Source organism: Siniperca chuatsi, linkage group LG8 (assembly GCF_020085105.1).
Source record: "Siniperca chuatsi isolate FFG_IHB_CAS linkage group LG8, ASM2008510v1, whole genome shotgun sequence".
NCBI lineage: Eukaryota > Metazoa > Chordata > Actinopteri > Centrarchiformes > Sinipercidae > Siniperca > Siniperca chuatsi.
Genome location: NC_058049.1, coordinates 13,150,051 through 13,168,668, shown reverse-complemented (window position 1 = coordinate 13,168,668; position 18,618 = coordinate 13,150,051). Strand labels below are relative to the sequence as shown.

Here is an 18,618-nt window from a genome sequence, read left to right as displayed (position 1 = left end):
TGTCTGCAGTCTGAACCAAAGCATGTGTGATTGAGAGACTGAACAAACGGGAAGTAATGATTGATGAGAAAAAGTTGATCTTTTAATCATTTCTCTCTGACATCCCTTCGGGGAAGTGGTAAGGCAGTCAAAAACAGAAAAACAACAAGGATCTCTAATATCTAAAAACTGAGAGGCAGAATGGTAAATGTTGTCTCTGGAGGTTGAACTTTCAACCGTAATTATGAACCATCTTTCCATTCAATATGCACATTTTCATAGTCTCAATATCATTACAATAATTTGAATAAATTACTCAGTGCCAGTCTTTTCAAATCATAATAATGATCTTTTTTAGATTCCATTTCTAACGAATGGACGACCTTTTATTATACGCTGGCTGGAAATGCCAGAGTTGCATTTCTACAGTAACACACAGGCTCAACAGAGGGAACAATGAGGAGTTAAGATCCATAACTGTGAAGAGCAAACAGGCATAGTAGCACGTTTCAAACACTTGGAAAACCATTATTACTGAAACTATTAACTTTGTTATACTGCAAACTCCTCAATCATCCCCCTGAAGAGGCTCATCAAACCTGAGAGAACATTACACAGCGTCCTCTTATGCAACCTGAGAGATATGATTTTAATCAATTTAAGTTTCAGCAAGAAACATCTTGGCATTACAGTTAGTCTGTCTCGTCTTGACGGCGTTGATTCACTGTTATCTGTGAGCGCCGCATGCTGTGAACCGCAAACACAGAACTGAGGCTGAGTTGAGTGAGTTCAATAGAGGTTTGCGGTGTTCGTTATGGCTCCGAGAGGTTTGTGTACGTACTGTAGCTGGATCCTTCTGACGGCCACATCACTTCAAATATTCTACCAACTATACACGCTTCAACGGGCCAGTCCAGTCTGATTCAGATCTATTCTGATTTCTGATCTACAGATCAGCTTGGTCCTGAAGAAACACTCGTATGACCAGATGAAACCCTCCCACGTAAACACACACATGTTCGGTGCGTCTTCAGGTCCTCAGTTGTGATGCTGAAGACAAACCCGGGTACATCAACATGTTTAGTTTAAATAGGTCAAGAAAAACTTTAAAATCCTAAAACTTGTACCACATTCAGTCTGCCGCCAATCTTCCACCTGCTGGCAGTTCAAACTCCATCATCACTGAGCACAGCTGGAGACTCTGCTACTTGTCCTCTCCACTGTTGTGGATTTTGTATTTCTCCAGAAACTCAGCATGTTTCTGCCGCAGGATTTCTGTCTGTTTCTTAAAACCGTTGATCCTGTGAAACAGCACAGAAGACACCTTCAGACTCAGCCCCGTGTTCAAGCATCACAAAGCACAAACAAATTTACCGTTACCAGCCAAACGTGCCATCAAACTGAAGAAAAACTCATTTAAGGGACTTCTTGCACTCACCTGGCCCTCTCTTTGGATTCATTGTAAATTTCTGTGATGACTCGATCTTTCTCGTCCATGAAGTTATTGTGAACTTCTTCCAGTTTCCTAAAAGAGTCGGAGAAACACTTGAGTTCACAGAATAACTTTGCTTAACCTAAAAACTTGTCGCTCAGCAGGCACTCTTGTGTGCTCAGTTGTATTTATGAGTTTGTACAGCTGTTATAACAACTCTTCACGTCACAAAGAAGTGAATCTGCACAAACAAAAGTGGCACCGAGTCAGTGTGCGAAAACAAATTCAAGGCCACATGCCATGAGGTTGTGCCAAGACACAAGGCACAGAGACATGTCAACAAACAATCCCATTCATCTGGATGTGAATGTGCAGCAAAGAAAACTTTCTTTCAAACATTCACCTTTTAAATGCTTAATGATTTCCCTTTAAAAAAAGTGTCTTTCTGAACATAAAGTGATGGAAAAAAAGTTGATCACTAAAAAACAAACAAGCCACACAGTAAGTATCATGTTCCGATTTTTCACCTGAAGAAGACTACGTGGGCTCCGACGCTGAGCACTATAGCGATGACGCAGTAGCCCACCAGGCGGAAGTTCCTCCTCCTCCTCCTCTGCCACTCCTCCGGCGTCGACTCCTGTGCATGAGACTGACGAAACTGCTCCCAGTACCGCATGCTCTCCTGGGTATCCGTACTGATGGCGAAGTAGTCGAAGAAGGATCGTGATTGGTGACATCAAAAACAGAGATGGGACAGAAGGTACAAACGTTAAAAACAGATTGAACTGAAGCATAAATGAGGCAAATCTAAGGGACGGACAATTATGAAGTAGTACATTTCCATCAAATTGTGATGGACAAGAAAGTTTTTCTAATTCTGACTACCCCTTGGCTGTTGGAAGACAGTAAACGCACTGATTTTCTGTTTTTCTTAAAAACTAGGAAAACTTGAGATGATAAGACTGGGTCGTGCTTTGTGCAGAAACAATGTCGAAAGCACCATCGGTAGTTTTCCTTCTTTGGGAAAGTACAGAGATAACTTTTTCATTCAGCGTCACTGCCGTGCTTGGGGTTTCAGTTGTTCAGTCTTCACAAGAATAGTATGTCCAATTAGAAGCTACCCAACAAGGCCATAGTTTTAGTATCGACGCTATATGTCAATCAGCCAAATGTCTTTTTCCCCCCACACTAACGGTGTTAAAGAGTGTGAAGGAAGGTCGGATTACGTAAGACTAATAGGCACAAACTGACAGATTGTGTGTATCTTCACCTGGCTCTGTAGCTGGAGGTAGATCTGAAGGCCTGGTCCCCACTGTAAGCATGCCTGATTTTGAAGTCGTACTCCTTCCTGCTCAGGTCTTTGCTCAGCACTCGGTAGGCCTCGTTCAGCTTTACGAACTGGCTGTGCAGCGCTGGGTTGGATGGGTCGCTGTCTGGGTGCAGCTGCAGGACAAGTGGGTCAGTTACAATAATGAGTCTTAGCTGTATTATATTTTGATTTGCACATCTCTTATTTCTTACTAGAAATAATTGTCTCGTTGCAGACTTATTTATTATTATTTCTATTTCTATTCTATTATTACTTCTATTCCTGTGTGCACTGACGTGATAGTGAGCAGCTGTAATGAGAGAGTTTCCCCTCGGGGATCAATAAAGTATTTCTGATTCTGAGGTCTTACTGACCAAACCAACCAATCAACCAAGAGATATTCTGGTGCAGGCATGTGCTTATCTGGACATGTATACTTGCATTAACACACAAAAATGTTCTTACTTTCTCTGTTAAACAAATGCATGCATATGTATGGTTTGCACTTACAACCATGCTTTTTTCTCTCTAAAGGGTGAGTTGTATTCTACCCCTTAATTATGCCAAACCACAAGGTAAATATACACGCACATCCTTATTTACACTGGGAGCCACAACATGAAAACAAACAGTTAGGAAGCCCACTGTGGGAACAGTTAAAAAGCAGAAACTAAGTTGTGAAAGGCTGCCCTCATGTGGCCAGACATTTTCTTTAACTGCACAGCTTGTTAACAAATGGGGTCCCTACCTTCTTAGATTTGTCAAAAAATGCATTTTTAATTTCCTCCAAGGAGGCATCTGATTTGACTCCCAGGAGGTCGTAGTAGTTCATAGCTTTTCTGTGGTGAGAAAGGAAAGAACTCAAAACCAAACAGGCATTCAGACCTGTACAAAGCAGAGTACATAAACACAATCACTAAGTTGTTTTCAGTTATTGTGATTAAATTAAACACACACACACTCAGAGTCTACCTGTGTACATAGCTCTGGGAGAGCAGACGCAGCCCACTCTTGCAGCACCAAAGACAACTCTGACATAGACGCAGCTGCGCCTCCAACTGCATGATGGAAGATTTCTGGGGTTCCACACAGAGGACATGTGCAGACAGGACAGATGTTAACATCAGCAATGATACAAAGACCATTACAGGAGAAGCAGGGAGACATGTGAAACCAAAATATCAACGTCTAAAGTGGGCAGACTCCAGACCCAAGCCTCACAGCATATTAAACATGTTTATGTTGCACTTTGAGTTTATAAATCTACTTCTGTTGGAAGGACACAATCTGGTATTTTATGACTCTGAAGGTAAAATTTATACAAAAGGAGGTGGTCAAAACCAACACTGGAGGCTGCGTGCTTAAAAAATGGCTGATTATTTTCATATTTTCTAGACTTGACCTTAAATTTGGCCACATTGGGAAAATCGCCAAAGAGATAATTAAATTATTTGGCATAGAAGTTGGTATAGATGGTTCTGTTGTCACATTATAGTTGGGCAAAATCCAGATATGGCTGAAGGCAAATCCTCCAACGCACATCTGGACTTCAATTGGCAATTAAATAAATTGTAAGGACTATCTGACCTTTACCTTAGGACTACCATATGAGCAATATGGGTAATACACGTAAAAATAAAGAAAAAAAGACTATACATGTGCCTGTAAGGGTGTAACCTATTGCATATGTCATTGAAAGATCCTGATCCTGTATACTATCATCCCAACCATTTAGCTTAGAGTTTAAAATAAAAGAGATACACTGTTGATGGAAAACGTGGCTATTAGACAGATCTGTCTTTACCTTTCAGTGAAAGTGATGCTGTCAGCAACCGTCCCCTCATCTGTCTGTGACACGTGACCTGACTAAGGAGAGCAACAGGGGACGAGGTGAGTGAAATACTTTTAAAGGACTTTAACACTAACCAACCAACACTACCAGTTTGTCCTACGACCTCTCTTATTATCAGCTGAGACATACAACTTCATGCAGCTTTGTTCTTGGGGGCGTGCTGACCCTGTGCACTCTGAGTTAGTTTGACATACTTTGAATTACAAATGACTGAGTTACTTGATCTACACCACCAGCTACACTGGTTTGCACATGAATCATTATATGGAATAAACTGTCAGATAAAAAGCAGACAGTGCCAATGAGTTTCCAGTAGGGACACTTCTGCTACCTGAACAGCAGAGCTAACGCTAGTCCGGAGTTAGCTTTAATGTTAAGTGCCTGACAGCCAGTCTGTGCTACTGTTAGCCTGCTAATAATGATCTAATTTAGCTAGCGGGATTCTGTGAAATATGAAGAACAAACGTTAAACAATGTTACAAAACTGGAACCAGTATAACGCCAGCACTTAAACAAAGAAAAGTGACATACCAGCAGAACTCAGTTTCATAACAGCAGATGTGCCGTTACGTAAACTCAGCTGAGTCAAGCTAGCTAGCGTAAAACCGGAAACCGAAGATGTTTCCTTCAAAATAAAGCGCCAGTTTTCTCACCACTAGAGGACATTTGAGCGACATTGCCTCATACAGACTGTAGGGAAACGTGCTGTTTGTTACAATATAATATTTCACAGAGCAGACAACACAATTAATTATAAAAATGTAATTATGACCTTTTTTAAACCTACATTCTATTAAAGTGTAATTTATATGGATAAACAATCACGGCACTTTATTTGGCAAAATAGTATTTCTTACATACAGTATTTTTTTTTACAGTGCTTCTTTTCTTTATAGTGCAATTTAACTACAACTTGCGACGCATTGCCCAGGATATATTTGTTTTATCATGACCGGAAGTTGTCGTTGATTCAAGGCAGCTCAACACAACACAAACACGCCCCTGCACGCGCATGTTTCCTCCGGATTTTAACCCTGTTGTTGCCGTGATCACCTAATGCAGGATTTATGCAATGTCCTAAAACTATCCAGTACGTGTTGAATACGACATATCAAATGCACAGTTTAAAAATATGCACAATCATTCACATTTTACACAGCTGTCAGTAAAATATTTCTGATGACATATTCAGACCTGCAGTTCGGACTCTTAGTCAATGTGTGGTGATGATGAACATATTTTACCATCCGTCATAAAAAGAGGAAGAAAACTACGCTCCGCTCTTAAGCGTACACTTCCACCCAGGAAGGTAAGATCAAACTCTTACAACGTTTGGACCCAAATTTGACAGATATGATAGTTATAGGCATAATCATTGTACATAGTAATCAGTGATTTGCACTTAGTTTATGGTCATTCTGTCTGTGCTCAGCTCCAGGATGAAATGCAACTAAAGTAGACAGTTACTTTGACCTGTTAACAGTCGGAACAGTTTACAACATTTAATCTAACTCAAGTAAATCACAGTGATAGCATTAACACAGACAAATCTGCTGCTGTTCTCTAGCTTGCAACCCATCTGAAGTGATGTGTCTCTTATTTGATTTTCGTCTCATTTGGGCTCTTTCACAGTTCTAGTTCGCAATATACCAACTTTCAAAAAGCTTTATGATCTATTCAATATATATATTTTTTAGTATTAAGGTAAAATAAACAGTAGAGATACAGGAGTTTGTTTCACTCCTGGGAAGTTCACTGTTTCAGTACAAACTGTGTCGGAAGAGGCTTGTGGCAAATTAAGACTATCACGTGACCGATGACGTCCGAAGCCTGATGCTTCAGAAATAAATATGGTGACGTAATAATAATAATAAAACTTTATTTTTAGAGCACTTATCAAAACAAAGTACAAAGTGCTTCACAAGATAAATAAAATACCACAGTGAATGACGAAATATTAAGAAATAAAATACATAAAATACACAAAAGCAATAAAATAAGCAATAAAATAAACAGCCAGTTCAGGTAAAATCAGGATCTGCTTTCAGATAAAAATGTGTTTTGAGAAGAGACTTAAACGAAGACACTGACTCAGACAACCTCATTTCTTCGGGCAAGTTGTTCCAGAGCCTCGGGGCCCTGATAGCAAAAGCTCTGTCCCCCTTAGTTTTCATCCTGGACTCAGGAACAGACATAAGACCCCTGCCCGAAGATCTCAAACTACGTGAAGGTTCATAAGGGATTACAAGGTCTAAAATATAGTCTGGAGCCAGGCCACGAAGAGCCTTAAAAGTAATCAACGAGATCTTAAAATCAATCCTAAAACCAACAGGGAGCCAATGTAAAGAGGCTAAAACAGGTGTTATGTGGTCATACCTCTTGGTCCTGGTTAACAGCCTAGCAGCTGAGTTTTGTACAGTCTGCAGTCGTGTCAAAGTTTTTTGATTAAGACAAGTGAACAGGCTGTTACAATAATCGAGGCGTGAGGAGATAAAAGCATGTACAACAGTTTCTGCATCACTAAGATTTAAAATAGATCGTATTTTTGCAATGTTTCTGAGGTGATAGAAACATGATTGGACAAGCTTAGTGATATGTTGCTCAAAACATAAATTGCTATCAAACAAGGCTTGATATGTTGTGACAGGTTACCAGTAGATGGCAGTATTTGTTTAGTGATGTGTTGGGGCCCAATAACAAGGATTTCAGTTTTATTTGAGTTGAGCTGAAGAAAATTTATCGACATCCAGTTTTTTATGTCAGACAGGCAGTCCTAAGTGTACTAAGGTCAGTGGGCTTGACAGGGAGGTACAACTGTGTGTCATCCGCATAACAATGAAAAGAAATACCATGTCTGCGGATGACATCACCCACAGGAAGCATGTATAAGGAGAACAGTATTGGTCCCAGAATTGAACCTTGAGGCACACCGTACTTGATATGGGAACAGGATGACATGAAGTTATTAATGCTGACACAGAATTTCCTATTGGACGTACACTAGAAAGAAGAAACCCGATAATACAAAGTAATAATGTAATAAAAGTAATAGGCTAATTTAATGAATATCACATCACATTGCGACCATATGAAATGTAAATAACAACCATTAAGTTTAAAAACATGAGCCCACTAAACTACACCAATAAGGTACATTAATATTTTATATCTAGGATTTTTGGACATTGCATTTATTTATTATTGTACTGTAACATATTGCACTATATCATCTACATTTAATTCAGCACTTCTGAACAAAAGTATTACAGATTTATTAATAACACGCAGGCTTCTTGGACTTTTACTGCACACATAAAATCACATAAAATTTGTCAAGAGGCAAAACACCTGCTGTGACATCAGACTGGGGTGTGGCCAAAGGCACAATTTGGGACAGCACAGCAGCAGCAGTTGTCTGCCCTTTGTGATAGTGTTCACTTACTGTTTAAACAAATCACATCCATGGCAAGTAAAAAAAAAAAAAAAAAAAAACCTTCTTCCATGGACAAACTGTGTTGGAAGCAAAACTGCCAGAAAACAGAAGTGGCCATCACTGTTGACTGAAATATTACTTGACATCCTCCACTCTCCATGAAAGGCCGATACCAGTGATTTTTATTGTCTTTGACCAATATCTGGGCTAGTCTCCTCCTGATACCAACAGGTACTTTTAAAGGCCTGGCACACCCACACAGGTGTTTTCAGTTATTCTGATTAGACCTCTGCTGGTAATTACATGTTGTCACCAAACTCCATGTACAACGGTAAAGATGTAAGTTTTTACAGATGACAAAGCTGACAGGGGAGTAAAGATGATGTCAGTCAAGGACAATTTGTACACATCCGAACAGTAGTGAGAAGAGCTTCAATCAGGTAGATGAAGTGAAAACACCTGTGTGGGAGGACTATGACTCTGTTTCTTTTAAAAATACTTTTGTGTACATAAAAGGGTTAAATATGTGATAGTTCCTGAAAATTGGTAAATGTGGACATACGTCGTTTACGTTTGCTTCGAACAAATGTTCTACCATTAAACATTTCAGGAGTTATTTGATAAATATTTTCAGCACCTGTAATTAAATTCAACAGTGTAAATAACTGCAAACAGTGCTCAACAACAGTTCTGGGGCTCACTGTATTTTCTTTGATAATACTGTACAGAAATAAACAAACATAAGTTTAAATTAATCCATGACCCACATACTGAAAAATGTAACTCTGATCTCTGAATGTGTGTGTTCTTGGTGTGGAGGGAGACTGACAGTTACTTACTGCATTTAAATGTTTTCATAACACGTTTATAGCTTCTGTTTCCTTCCTGTGCATTTTGTTTCCTTCATAGAAATATTAACAGTTAATATTGATCTTTCTATGTGTGGACTACAGAACCGCAGGAGTGAAGAGAAGTGACGACTTCCATAATCCACAGTGCGAGATGATGGACTCCGAGGTGTCTGTGCTGCTGCACTGTGCAGCCTGGAGAGGCCTGCTGGAGCCTCAAGTACAAGTGGAGCTCTCTGAAAGGTAGGAACACATAAATCAGGCCTCTGAACCATAGAGTTACATGTTTAAAATGCCTTTCTACTGAACAACAAAACGGCTCAAACATGTGATGCAGATATTGGGATGGACAGTAGTTTAACTTGCCACAGCTGTTGGAATCAAAATCCCTATGATTTGATTGACACTCAATGAATAAGACTTTACCAAGGTGACACTCATCATGCTCTATGTACAGTACATTCAAAGAAACAATCAAAGAAAAGTCTGGAGATGTTTTCTTATTGTCAACAACTCCCATGAAAAGACCAAAACCAGCAAATATTGTCTGTGTATCCAAAGCCTGATATATCTTATTCCTCTGTGCCAAAGTTGTCCCATTGTTGTCCCAAAACTATTAAAAACAGATGCACTGTTGCACCAGGTGACATGTTTCCTTATTACAATGAACATCAGCACAATAGTTTTATTTTGAGTCAATCCCACAAACACCATACTGCTACCTCAAATACACAAATGTACCACATTTGTGTCTGAAAATAGTCCCCAATAAATGCACTGAGTAAGGTTTGCCAGGTGACCAGCTGTTTCAGCCTTTGTAGCCTTCTTTAAAAATGAAACCTTATATTTGTGATTCATTTTAAAGAATTACATTTTCAGTAGGAACCAGTGGGCTTGGTAGGAAAGTCTCTTTATGGGAGATGTTGACAATAAGAAAAATATACAATAACACCAGCCTCATCCTTTTAATATAGTAGTTTGACAACGTGCAAAATGTACTTGTAGTATCCTGAAAGTGTTGTTTTACTTCTCTCTCTCCTCCCAGATTTAACAGGCGGACAGATCCGGCTCTGGAGCGTGAAATAGAGGCGGTGTGGACCGAGCGGGTGTCCAAGGAGCCGTGGCTTTTCAACGGGTCCAAATTCAGACTGCACTCCTTCTGCTTGGCCTCTCCTATGCATGCCTCATCCTCCTGTCTTCCTCCTAAACGCCCACCCTGCAGGGGGGCTCCTGGACCCCACGTCCCTGTCTTAGACCGCGCAGAGGATCAGGAAGGGGAATTAAACAGCAGACAGGAGGAGAATTTGTGTAGCAGCGATTCTTTGCATGACATTGCTCAGAACAGTCTGGACGAAAGAAACAGACCCGTGAAGCAGGCAGAAAATGTAGATAGTGTCATCAACCAGACAGCCGGTGCGTGGTCACGAGCTTCCTCCACTTGTGACTGCAGAGAATCTCAGGCCTCCACAGCTGAACTTCCTTCACACAAAAACACAGATGAGCAAGAGACTGGGCCGCTCCTCACTCTGAGACTAGGCCTGACTTGCTACAGGGACTACCTGGGAACAAACTGGTCGTGTCGAGTGGCAGAGCTACGTCGGCGTGGAGAGGTGGAGTTTGGTGATCCTCTGGCGCTGCTGGCTCAGCCTCTGGGTGTGGGTGCCGTCCTGTGTACAGCTGACGGCCAGGTGGTGTTGATCAGGAGGAGCCAGAGGGTGGCGGAGGCAGGGGGGCTCCTGGACATCCCCGGAGGTCACCCAGAGCCCAAGGTGCAGTAAATAAAGTGAATTAAGTGTCGCCAATATGCTTGATGTGTTATTTACACCATCGCTGCTCTCCGCAGGTGGTGTGTGAGCATCTGGGCCAGGCAGTGTGTGAGGAGCAGATCAGTGTGGACATGATGCAGCAGAGGCCCGTCGTCTCAGAGCTGTTCTCGTCTGTGTGCGCTGAGATCAGAGACGAGGTGGGTTTCTCTTCATACCACTGTAAACTTGTTATTGTATGTGAAGTTGATGTTTACACCGTAGTCACTTCATTGATATAACTCTTTTTTGTGTGTGTGAGGTGCTGCTAATGATGACTCATTAGAATAAAAACAAAAGTGCAGAGCTTCATATGCTCTAATATTTCCTTTTGATTTGTTGGTAAGTCCCTCTTTTTCCCATACTAAACTATGGCTGAAATTAATGATAATTTCTGTAATCAATTAATATGTTGATTATTTTTTGATTAACTGGTTAGTCTATAAAATATCAGAAGATAGTAAAAAATGTCAATCACAAGTTCCCATAGTCTTCTAATCATTAGTTTTTTAACATGATATTCAGTTTACTATCAGAAAAGACAAAGAAAAGCATCAAATCCTCACATTTGGGAAGCTGGAAACAGCAAATTTTTCTATTTTTTTTTAATTTAATTTAGTTAATAAATGAATTAGATTCATTTATTATCAAAATTGTGGACAATTAATTTTGTGTTGATCAACTAATCGATTAATTGTTTCAGCACCAGTTTGAACAGGTTAAAGGTCAGGCTGTTTCTGTCCTACAGTGATAAACTAAGAAATCTATAAATAAAAGAAAAGCTCAAAAGACTCATTAAAAGATCAATAAAACAACCAAGACTGTTATTGTACTGACTGAAAACTAATAATGTTTTCAAAGATGATGATGACGGCGCTTCAAACTTCTGTGTGTAGAATATTTAATGGTTTTAACATCTTTCAAATTCATCAGGAAGCATTTTAGTTAGTTATTTAGTTCAAAGTTAAAATTGTAGGGAGCCAAAGTCCAAAATTGTCAGATTCATATATTCATGACATACTGGCTTTATTGATCATCTCTGTGTTGATATTTTACTTTGTTGAGTTCTGTACCCAGATATTTTTAAGAGTCAACCATCAATCATTTCAGCGCTCTCACCACATATACCTCTGCCATTATCTACGTTATGCTCTGTAACATTAATAAATCAACCATTTTTTTTTATTAATTCAAAGAAAACATTAAACAATATTCACATTTCAAATATCTCGACAAGCTCAGTCAGCATTTTAACATGAGCGCAGAGACACTAAAATCTGTCACATTCACTTTTCACACAAATTCTTTCCAAACTAAAAGCGTCGAACATTTCCCTTCCTTCATCCCGTCCTGCCTGTGTCTGTCTGCAGGTGAATATTCCTCTGAGTTCCCTCGGAGAGCCTGTCCTGATGGGCGTCGCTCTGAATCACACCAGCGCCGGCAGACCCAGTGCTGAGTTCTACGTCAGGTACTCATTCATTCAGCGTTAATCCCCGAAATAGACTGTAGCACTGTTTTCTCATCAAGCAGTGGTTCTCAAGGTTATTATGACAGTTTATCATTCAACATAATGGGTTTTTTTAATTTTATTTAACCTTTATTTAACCAGGATATGTCCAGTTGACGTTGAAAACCAATATTTGCAAGGGCTACCAGGCCAAGACGGCAGCATAAACAGTTGCAGATAATACAAAACTGACAAAAGAATCCTAAACATAGGTCCATTAGGGACAGACAGCAGATATGTGTTGTGATCTGAGATAATGAGTGCTAGAATGGCTTTATAAAGATGCGATGTAGAGTTATATCTGTGACCTGTGCCCTTAGTTGCTCTTTGACGTCTGATGAAGTCAGAAAGTTGTACTGGAAAGGAGGAGCAGAGGCCCACGAGTCCACAGATATCATCTTCCTCAGCAGAACAGTTAAGTAATCTATAGTTACAGACGTATAATTGTCTGCATAGCAACTCCAGAATGAGCTTTCTTGTACAGTAAATAACAAGATGTAGATACACAAGTTCAAATGATGAGGTTCAAGGTAAATATATAATCACCATAGAGACATTTGAAAAACATATTGCTAAGACTGCATTTTGTTGTCCCTGAAATTTGTAGGAGGTGTTGCAGCTGGACAGAAACAGCCCTCTGTGGTTGGAGCTGTGTCCTTCAGCTAAAGGAGCCGTGCTGCTTTATCAGACAGTGGAGCCTGATGGAGAGCGAGGCCCGAACAGACGACATGACACTCAGCTCATCGCATCAGAAAATGGATCCGCATGATCAAATGTATAATACACAAAGAGAAACATTTCATCAAAGTTCAGGGATTTATTACTCTTTGACTTTAAGCACTCTCTGACCATAACTGTGCAAAATACTGTATATTTTTAATCATTTGTACACTGTACAGTAAAAACATGACGCAATTTTAAAAAAAATATTTTGAATAAAAATCCTAAAAAATGACCTGGTTTTTAGCGTTAAAATGATTTTAAATACTACAACACTGATTATCTTTGATTGGCCGAAGCAGCGAGTGCAACACACACTGTAGTCTGTAGTTCTCTGTATCATAGTACTTGCTGATGTAGTTAGTTTAGTTTTTTAAATAAAAAAAGACAGTATAATTGTTGTCCTTGTAAACACAGATCGAGCAGCAGCAGCATCTGTTTCTTCTCGCTCCAGGTTTCTTCACCAGTAACCGTCATAACTGCTGTAACCAAAGTCTCTGTAGTAGCAGCCCTGGTCCTGTTTAGCCATGTTCCACTGAAATGTAAACAACACAAAAGGACAATGTGATTTTGTTTACTCTATGAAATCAACTTAAGGTGGCTGTTGTTGTGTTACTTAGCATCTGACTAGCTTAGCTGCGGTTTGGATTCAAGGGGTTAAAAAAAAAAAAAACTTTCAGCAGTTTAAAAAGCAGCTACAGCACATGCTAAATGTAATCTGTCAAAATGAGCTCAGCTAAAACTGAATAAAGTATAGCCTCAGGTGAGTGAACAGTTCACGTGTCTCACCTGCCTACATTACTGACAAACTGCACTGATTAAATCACAGTTTCTATGAATTGGCCTCTTCAGCTTGTCAGATAATCATTAACTTTCTTTTCTGAAGTAAAGAAATTAACTGAGACAGCTGTGACCCTTTTCAAATGTAATATAACATTAGTTTGACACTTGATAGTGTTTCCTTCATAAGATCATACATGGTGATACACAAACTTAAATAAAATGTATTTGAGTGTAACAAATCGGCCCTTATCCTGTATTCTATGACTTTATACCTCCCTTTAAACCATGTCTACAGCAGGTATAAGTTTCTACAGGACACAGCGACACGGTTTAAGAGACCAGGTGATTTTGTTCAAGACAGCCCTCAAACTGCAGCTAAGCTAATGACAAAGAAAACAGCCCCAAATGATGTTACAATGAGGTTTGTGTTTGGTTTGTTGTGTGGGATTTCTCAGCTGCATGGCACTCACATATCTTGGCTGCTGCCTCCATGGCTGCATGTTGAGTCTCATGTCGTTCCACCCTACAAAGACAATAATGAAATCGACTAACATCTTAAAATATCAAACCTCCCAAAATACTGCCTGTCATTTCTCACGCTGACCATTAAGTCCAGTCCACTGGCTCCTATGTGAGGGTGGCGGGCCGTGAGGGTGGGGTCTGTTCTTGTGAGGTCGGGGTTTCTTCTTCACCTGTTTGGGGATGGGGGGCAGCAGTCTGCGAGCCTCGCCTTTATACTCCTGCAGGAGCGTCTGTGCCTGTTCCTGAGGCAGCTCAACAAACTGCAGTTCCTCCAGCAGGTCACTCTGCTGCTCTGGAAGACTACAGCTCACTGGAGAAAGGAGGGAAAGTTTAAGTTGTTGAAGCATGACAGAAATGACTCTGCTGTCCCAGGTTAATTATAATTGTCAGCATTAGTAGAGGCTCCAGTCTGTTGTGTAGTTCCATACACTTCAAGCCTGGTTAAATGGCTGCCCACACACTCTTTCAGCAATTTTTTAGCAATTCAAATAGAATAGAGAACAAAAAATTGCATTTCAGTCCGATTATCGGGCTAATGCACATCAGTTAAACCACTGAATTACACAGAATTACATGACAGAAGTACATAATAAAGAGTCAGTTTTGGTTCTTTCCCCTGATTTCTATCTTGCTTTCTTTGTTTGGAGAGTGGGTTAAATGACTCCCAAAGAGAGAATGATGTTTAAACGTAAATATTATTATATTCCCTCTCTAATAGAAATGCCTTTCAGATCGACTGCCAACACCGGTTTAACCCACATCACTGAGGTATCCTTTTATTGATCACTGAGATGTTATTCTTCCTATAAAATGTGCACAAGTCAGACCTTGGAGTTTGAGCAGGGCGGTCTCGGGGATCTGCTCCCCGTCATTCGTCTGGTGCTCGGTCAGTCTTCTTTTCCACTCGTCTTCTGAGGGAAAGACCACCACCACCCGGCACCTGAAGCCTGTAAACAGCTGCAGCTTGTGACGCCGTGCAGAGAAGAGGATGTTGCACTAGAAACAGAGAGATGACAAAGAGAGTAGGGCAAGAGAAAGGAGGAGGTTGAATATGATGTTCAAGTACTGATACAAGCATGTTTCAGTGCTTCAATGAATAAATAATAATAATAATAATAATAATAGGTTAATATATACTTCACTTAACAGGGTTTTCAGCGTTAAATCGATATGTGTTTAGTAGTGAAGAGTTACCTGGTCGAGAATATAGTTGCCGGGAGTCTGAGCAGCCATCTTGATCAGATCAGTTAGACACTGAGAGGCCTGCTGCAGCCTGCTGTCCCTCTGTCCACCACTCTATACACACACACACACACACACACACACACACACACACACACACACACACACACACACACACACACACACACACACATCAGTGGATCAGTAGCTCAGAAATTGATCATCATCTCTGAATGTGAATAGAAAACGCGAGGGTGAAGACTGGAGGTTTGACTGACAATCATACATGCAAGCAGCTCCTCCGTGCCCAACAGCCTGTACTGTTTCTCTGGATGCTGCTGCATGTGAGTCCGGGCCCAGTGGCTCTTCCCAGAACCAGGAAGACCAACCATCAACAACACCTGGGGAGAGAGAGCCTAAAGATTAAAATGTAACAACTTGTAATGACTACTTTTATATCCTGACTGAAAATAAACAAAGATGTTCTTTTTACCCTACACATTCATGTATTCCTCAAATGTCTTTTTTTTAACCAAAATGTCTTTATCAACAACAAACCTTTCCACCACAGGGAAGCATAAAAATCCCTTGTGATAATGTGAATTCTGCATTCAGCCTTTCCATTAAACACATTCAGATACTTTGGAAGGAAACCCAGCTGCTGTCTCTCACCTCACACTGCGCTCTGAAGGTAGGAGCCAATGTGGTGCGCACCCTCTGCCCAGCAGAAAGAGCTGCCAGCGGTGTGAAGCCTGGAGGGCCGGGGTACCAGGGAGAAGCTGTGGGGTCCAGGTGGAATCTGACTGAACAGCTCTTACAGAGGACGTGAGGGAACAGAGCACGACCCAGAAGCACAGAGGCGCCCATGGAGAAGGCCACACCCATGAAACGACCGTTCTTATGGAAAGAGACCTCAACAGCGCCATCTGTGAAGAAAGACTGTCGGTGTGTACATGTAAACAAGACACAAACACAGCTGAAATTAGAAAAAATGCAAGGTCCTCTAACTCTACCAAAACTAGATGTGACAAGACAACAGCAAGACAGTGAAGTTTCAAAGACTGCGAATAGAGAAAGAATTGAAGAGAAAAGTGTCACTCACAGCGTAACAGCCAATGATATCCCCCTCTGAGAAGGGTTCTCCAAACTCTTCCTCCTTCCCTCCTGACACTTTTTTACCGCGCCCATCATAAGCAAAAGAGAATTCATCTTCACCTGGTATAAGACACATAGAAAGCCAGAGGGAGAAAGAAGCAAGGGATCTTAAGAATAAGCAGTTCTCCAGAAAAGGTGCCTCTGTTTAAATTAATTCTCCTGGGAAAAGGCTGACAGGACCCTAATCCTTACCCAGCAGTAGAGAGGTGCTGGCCACTGACCAGCCTACTCTCAGGCCGTAAGGATCCATGTCTTCTTGTTCCTCCAGCTGTGCAGTCAACAACTTCCTCTCCAGCCTCACCTCAAAGCCCACCCTGCCCTGCAGCACCCCGTGGGTGAGCCTGCAGCCTGACCACAGCAAGGGGAATCGAGCCCAGAACCGCGGCTGGCCGCATGAACAATCAGGACCCACCTCAAAGTGGAGGTGACTGTCATCTGTGCAAACAACAAGGAAAGTCAGGGATTCAGATGCCTCTGCACTGGCTCTTATGACTTTTATTTCAAGAAACTGAATCTTCTGGGATGATTTTCTTGACAAAATTAACAAATCATAGTTTAAAATATAAACGAGGTTTGTGTGTTCCTTCACCAGAAAGGTGGTGAGTGTTGTCCAAAGACTTACATGGATCTAGTCTGACTTTATCTTCATCTTCCTCCTCTGTCACCTCTCTGTCCACTGGAGGTTGTGGTGATTTGGCTCTGGTAGAGAAGAGATAGAGACGCATGCTGTTTTATAACACCGTTTTCATAAAAGGCCAGATTTAAACAATCCCTAAAGAGATTTTTAAAGTCCAAGTTTCACTATTTTTCATCCAAAACCCTTTTAAATGTTGTTTCCCATCATGTCTGATTGTGCACATTCAGACATATTTTCTACCTTCTTCTTATGTTCTGAAACTGGTGTAGCTAAGAGATATACATATATAAAGCCAATGAAACCTAATAAAAAGTGTGGTTTGCAAACATATAGACACATCTTCCTATCATGTGAGTAGATTTATGTTTTTTAAAAGGCCTAAACAATTGCCCCATTTTACATTTTAAAGTCCAGTGAGAAGCTGCAGAGTGGCCTTTTTCTCCAATCTAAATCTATGAGTAAAGCTATATTCATACATTATGGGAAACTTTTAGGAGGCGTGAACATCAGTAAGCCTAGGCTTAACCTTTTGTGTTTTTAATATATTTTATTTATAGCTTGATCCTCAAATATATACCTATACCCACCCACGTCCATAACACAAACCCCCTCTTAAAACCCATAAAACACTGAAACACCTGTTAAAAAGTATTATCCTGAAGCCTTTAAACGACTTCATCTCATCTGTGGATGCTCCTTTTCAAAACTGCTAACTACAATCTAGCTCGCATTACCTTTTGTATCGTATCTCCTCTTTGAACTCGTAGAAAGCTCTTCCTCGGTCCATCTCGTGTGATGCCTGAGCCCCGCTGTCCTCCCCGGGATCCTCTGCATCTCCCTCTGCATCTCCCTGCTGCATCTCAGCCTCTCCCTCCTCCGCTTGGTACTCTGGTACACAGTCTGAAATAAGCTCAGAGCCTTGCTGTGGTGTTGGCAGACCAGTATGAGTCTCTGGCAGACCAGTATGAGTCTCTGTCTGTGTGGCGGAGTCTGTGTAATGTCTGGTACAGTCTAGTTTACATGGCGCAGTAACACCAGCTTCTGTCGGTGGTGATGAGGACGGAGCGCGGACGTCCACTGTCTTCGTCTGTACCGAAAGTGTCAGTGAGCTGTCGTTTAGTAGTTTTGGCGTTTCCTCACCGTCTTTTCCACTTTGTCCTGCCTCTAATGCAGACCACAGCCTGCCTACCAGCTCAGCCTTCAGTCCCCTGCCGTCCAACCCAAGTTCATTAAGTCTGGACCGCAGCTCGGGCACTTTTAACTTTTTGATGTCCGTTAGCTTCATTGTTAGCAAGTGAGTATAAAGTCACTTGTCTTCTTATTCGAGTTGCGGCTTCTTTAGGGGAACCAAACCCAAAGTAAACTGTAAAAACTAAACTATAAAAAGAGTAGTGGTTTGAAGCAAATCATCGGTTCAATATGGAGCCCTGGTTTGTGATTGGCTCTTTACTTCTTCT

At 40.9% G+C, this 18,618-nt stretch overlaps 3 protein-coding genes across 8 annotated transcripts; 1 reads left to right on the top strand and 2 right to left on the bottom strand.

Annotated features, from left to right (window-relative positions):
• Positions 1-60: 60 nt before the first annotated feature.
• Positions 61-5,197, bottom strand: dnajc4 (DnaJ (Hsp40) homolog, subfamily C, member 4). 2 transcript variants are annotated; one of them, XM_044205355.1, is made up of 8 exons: positions 5,104-5,176; positions 4,525-4,586; positions 3,693-3,796; positions 3,469-3,559; positions 2,682-2,854; positions 1,939-2,106; positions 1,418-1,504; positions 61-1,280 (listed from the first exon to the last, which is right to left on the bottom strand). In XM_044205355.1, exons 3-8 carry the CDS (start codon positions 3,782-3,784, stop codon positions 1,184-1,186), a joined length of 708 nt encoding a protein of 235 aa, XP_044061290.1. In that variant the 5' UTR covers positions 3,785-3,796; positions 4,525-4,586; positions 5,104-5,176; the 3' UTR covers positions 61-1,183. The 2 variants fall into 2 exon arrangements, with proteins under 2 accessions (XP_044061290.1, XP_044061291.1); XM_044205356.1 differs by lacking the exon at positions 3,469-3,559 and having other exon boundaries at positions 5,104-5,197.
• On the top strand, positions 4,586-13,117 carry nudt22 (nudix (nucleoside diphosphate linked moiety X)-type motif 22). 5 transcript variants are annotated; one of them, XM_044205353.1, is made up of 7 exons: positions 4,586-4,610; positions 8,959-9,096; positions 9,899-10,622; positions 10,697-10,816; positions 12,026-12,123; positions 12,483-12,576; positions 12,770-13,117. In XM_044205353.1, the coding sequence occupies exons 2-7, from the start codon at positions 9,008-9,010 to the stop codon at positions 12,929-12,931; spliced, it is 1,287 nt and encodes a 428-aa protein (XP_044061288.1). In that variant the 5' UTR covers positions 4,586-4,610; positions 8,959-9,007; the 3' UTR covers positions 12,932-13,117. The 5 variants fall into 5 exon arrangements, with proteins under 5 accessions (XP_044061288.1, XP_044061285.1, XP_044061286.1 ...); XM_044205350.1 differs by lacking the exon at positions 4,586-4,610 and adding an exon at positions 5,726-5,881; XM_044205351.1 differs by lacking the exon at positions 4,586-4,610 and adding an exon at positions 7,647-8,344.
• On the bottom strand, positions 12,965-18,618 carry si:ch211-107m4.1 (heterogeneous nuclear ribonucleoprotein U-like protein 2). Its single transcript, XM_044205348.1, has 11 exons — positions 17,896-18,618; positions 17,147-17,223; positions 16,717-16,959; positions 16,472-16,584; positions 16,042-16,308; positions 15,648-15,770; positions 15,382-15,483; positions 15,015-15,183; positions 14,270-14,497; positions 14,136-14,188; positions 12,965-13,417 (listed from the first exon to the last, which is right to left on the bottom strand). The coding sequence occupies exons 1-11, from the start codon at positions 18,444-18,446 to the stop codon at positions 13,343-13,345; spliced, it is 2,001 nt and encodes a 666-aa protein (XP_044061283.1). The 5' UTR covers positions 18,447-18,618; the 3' UTR covers positions 12,965-13,342.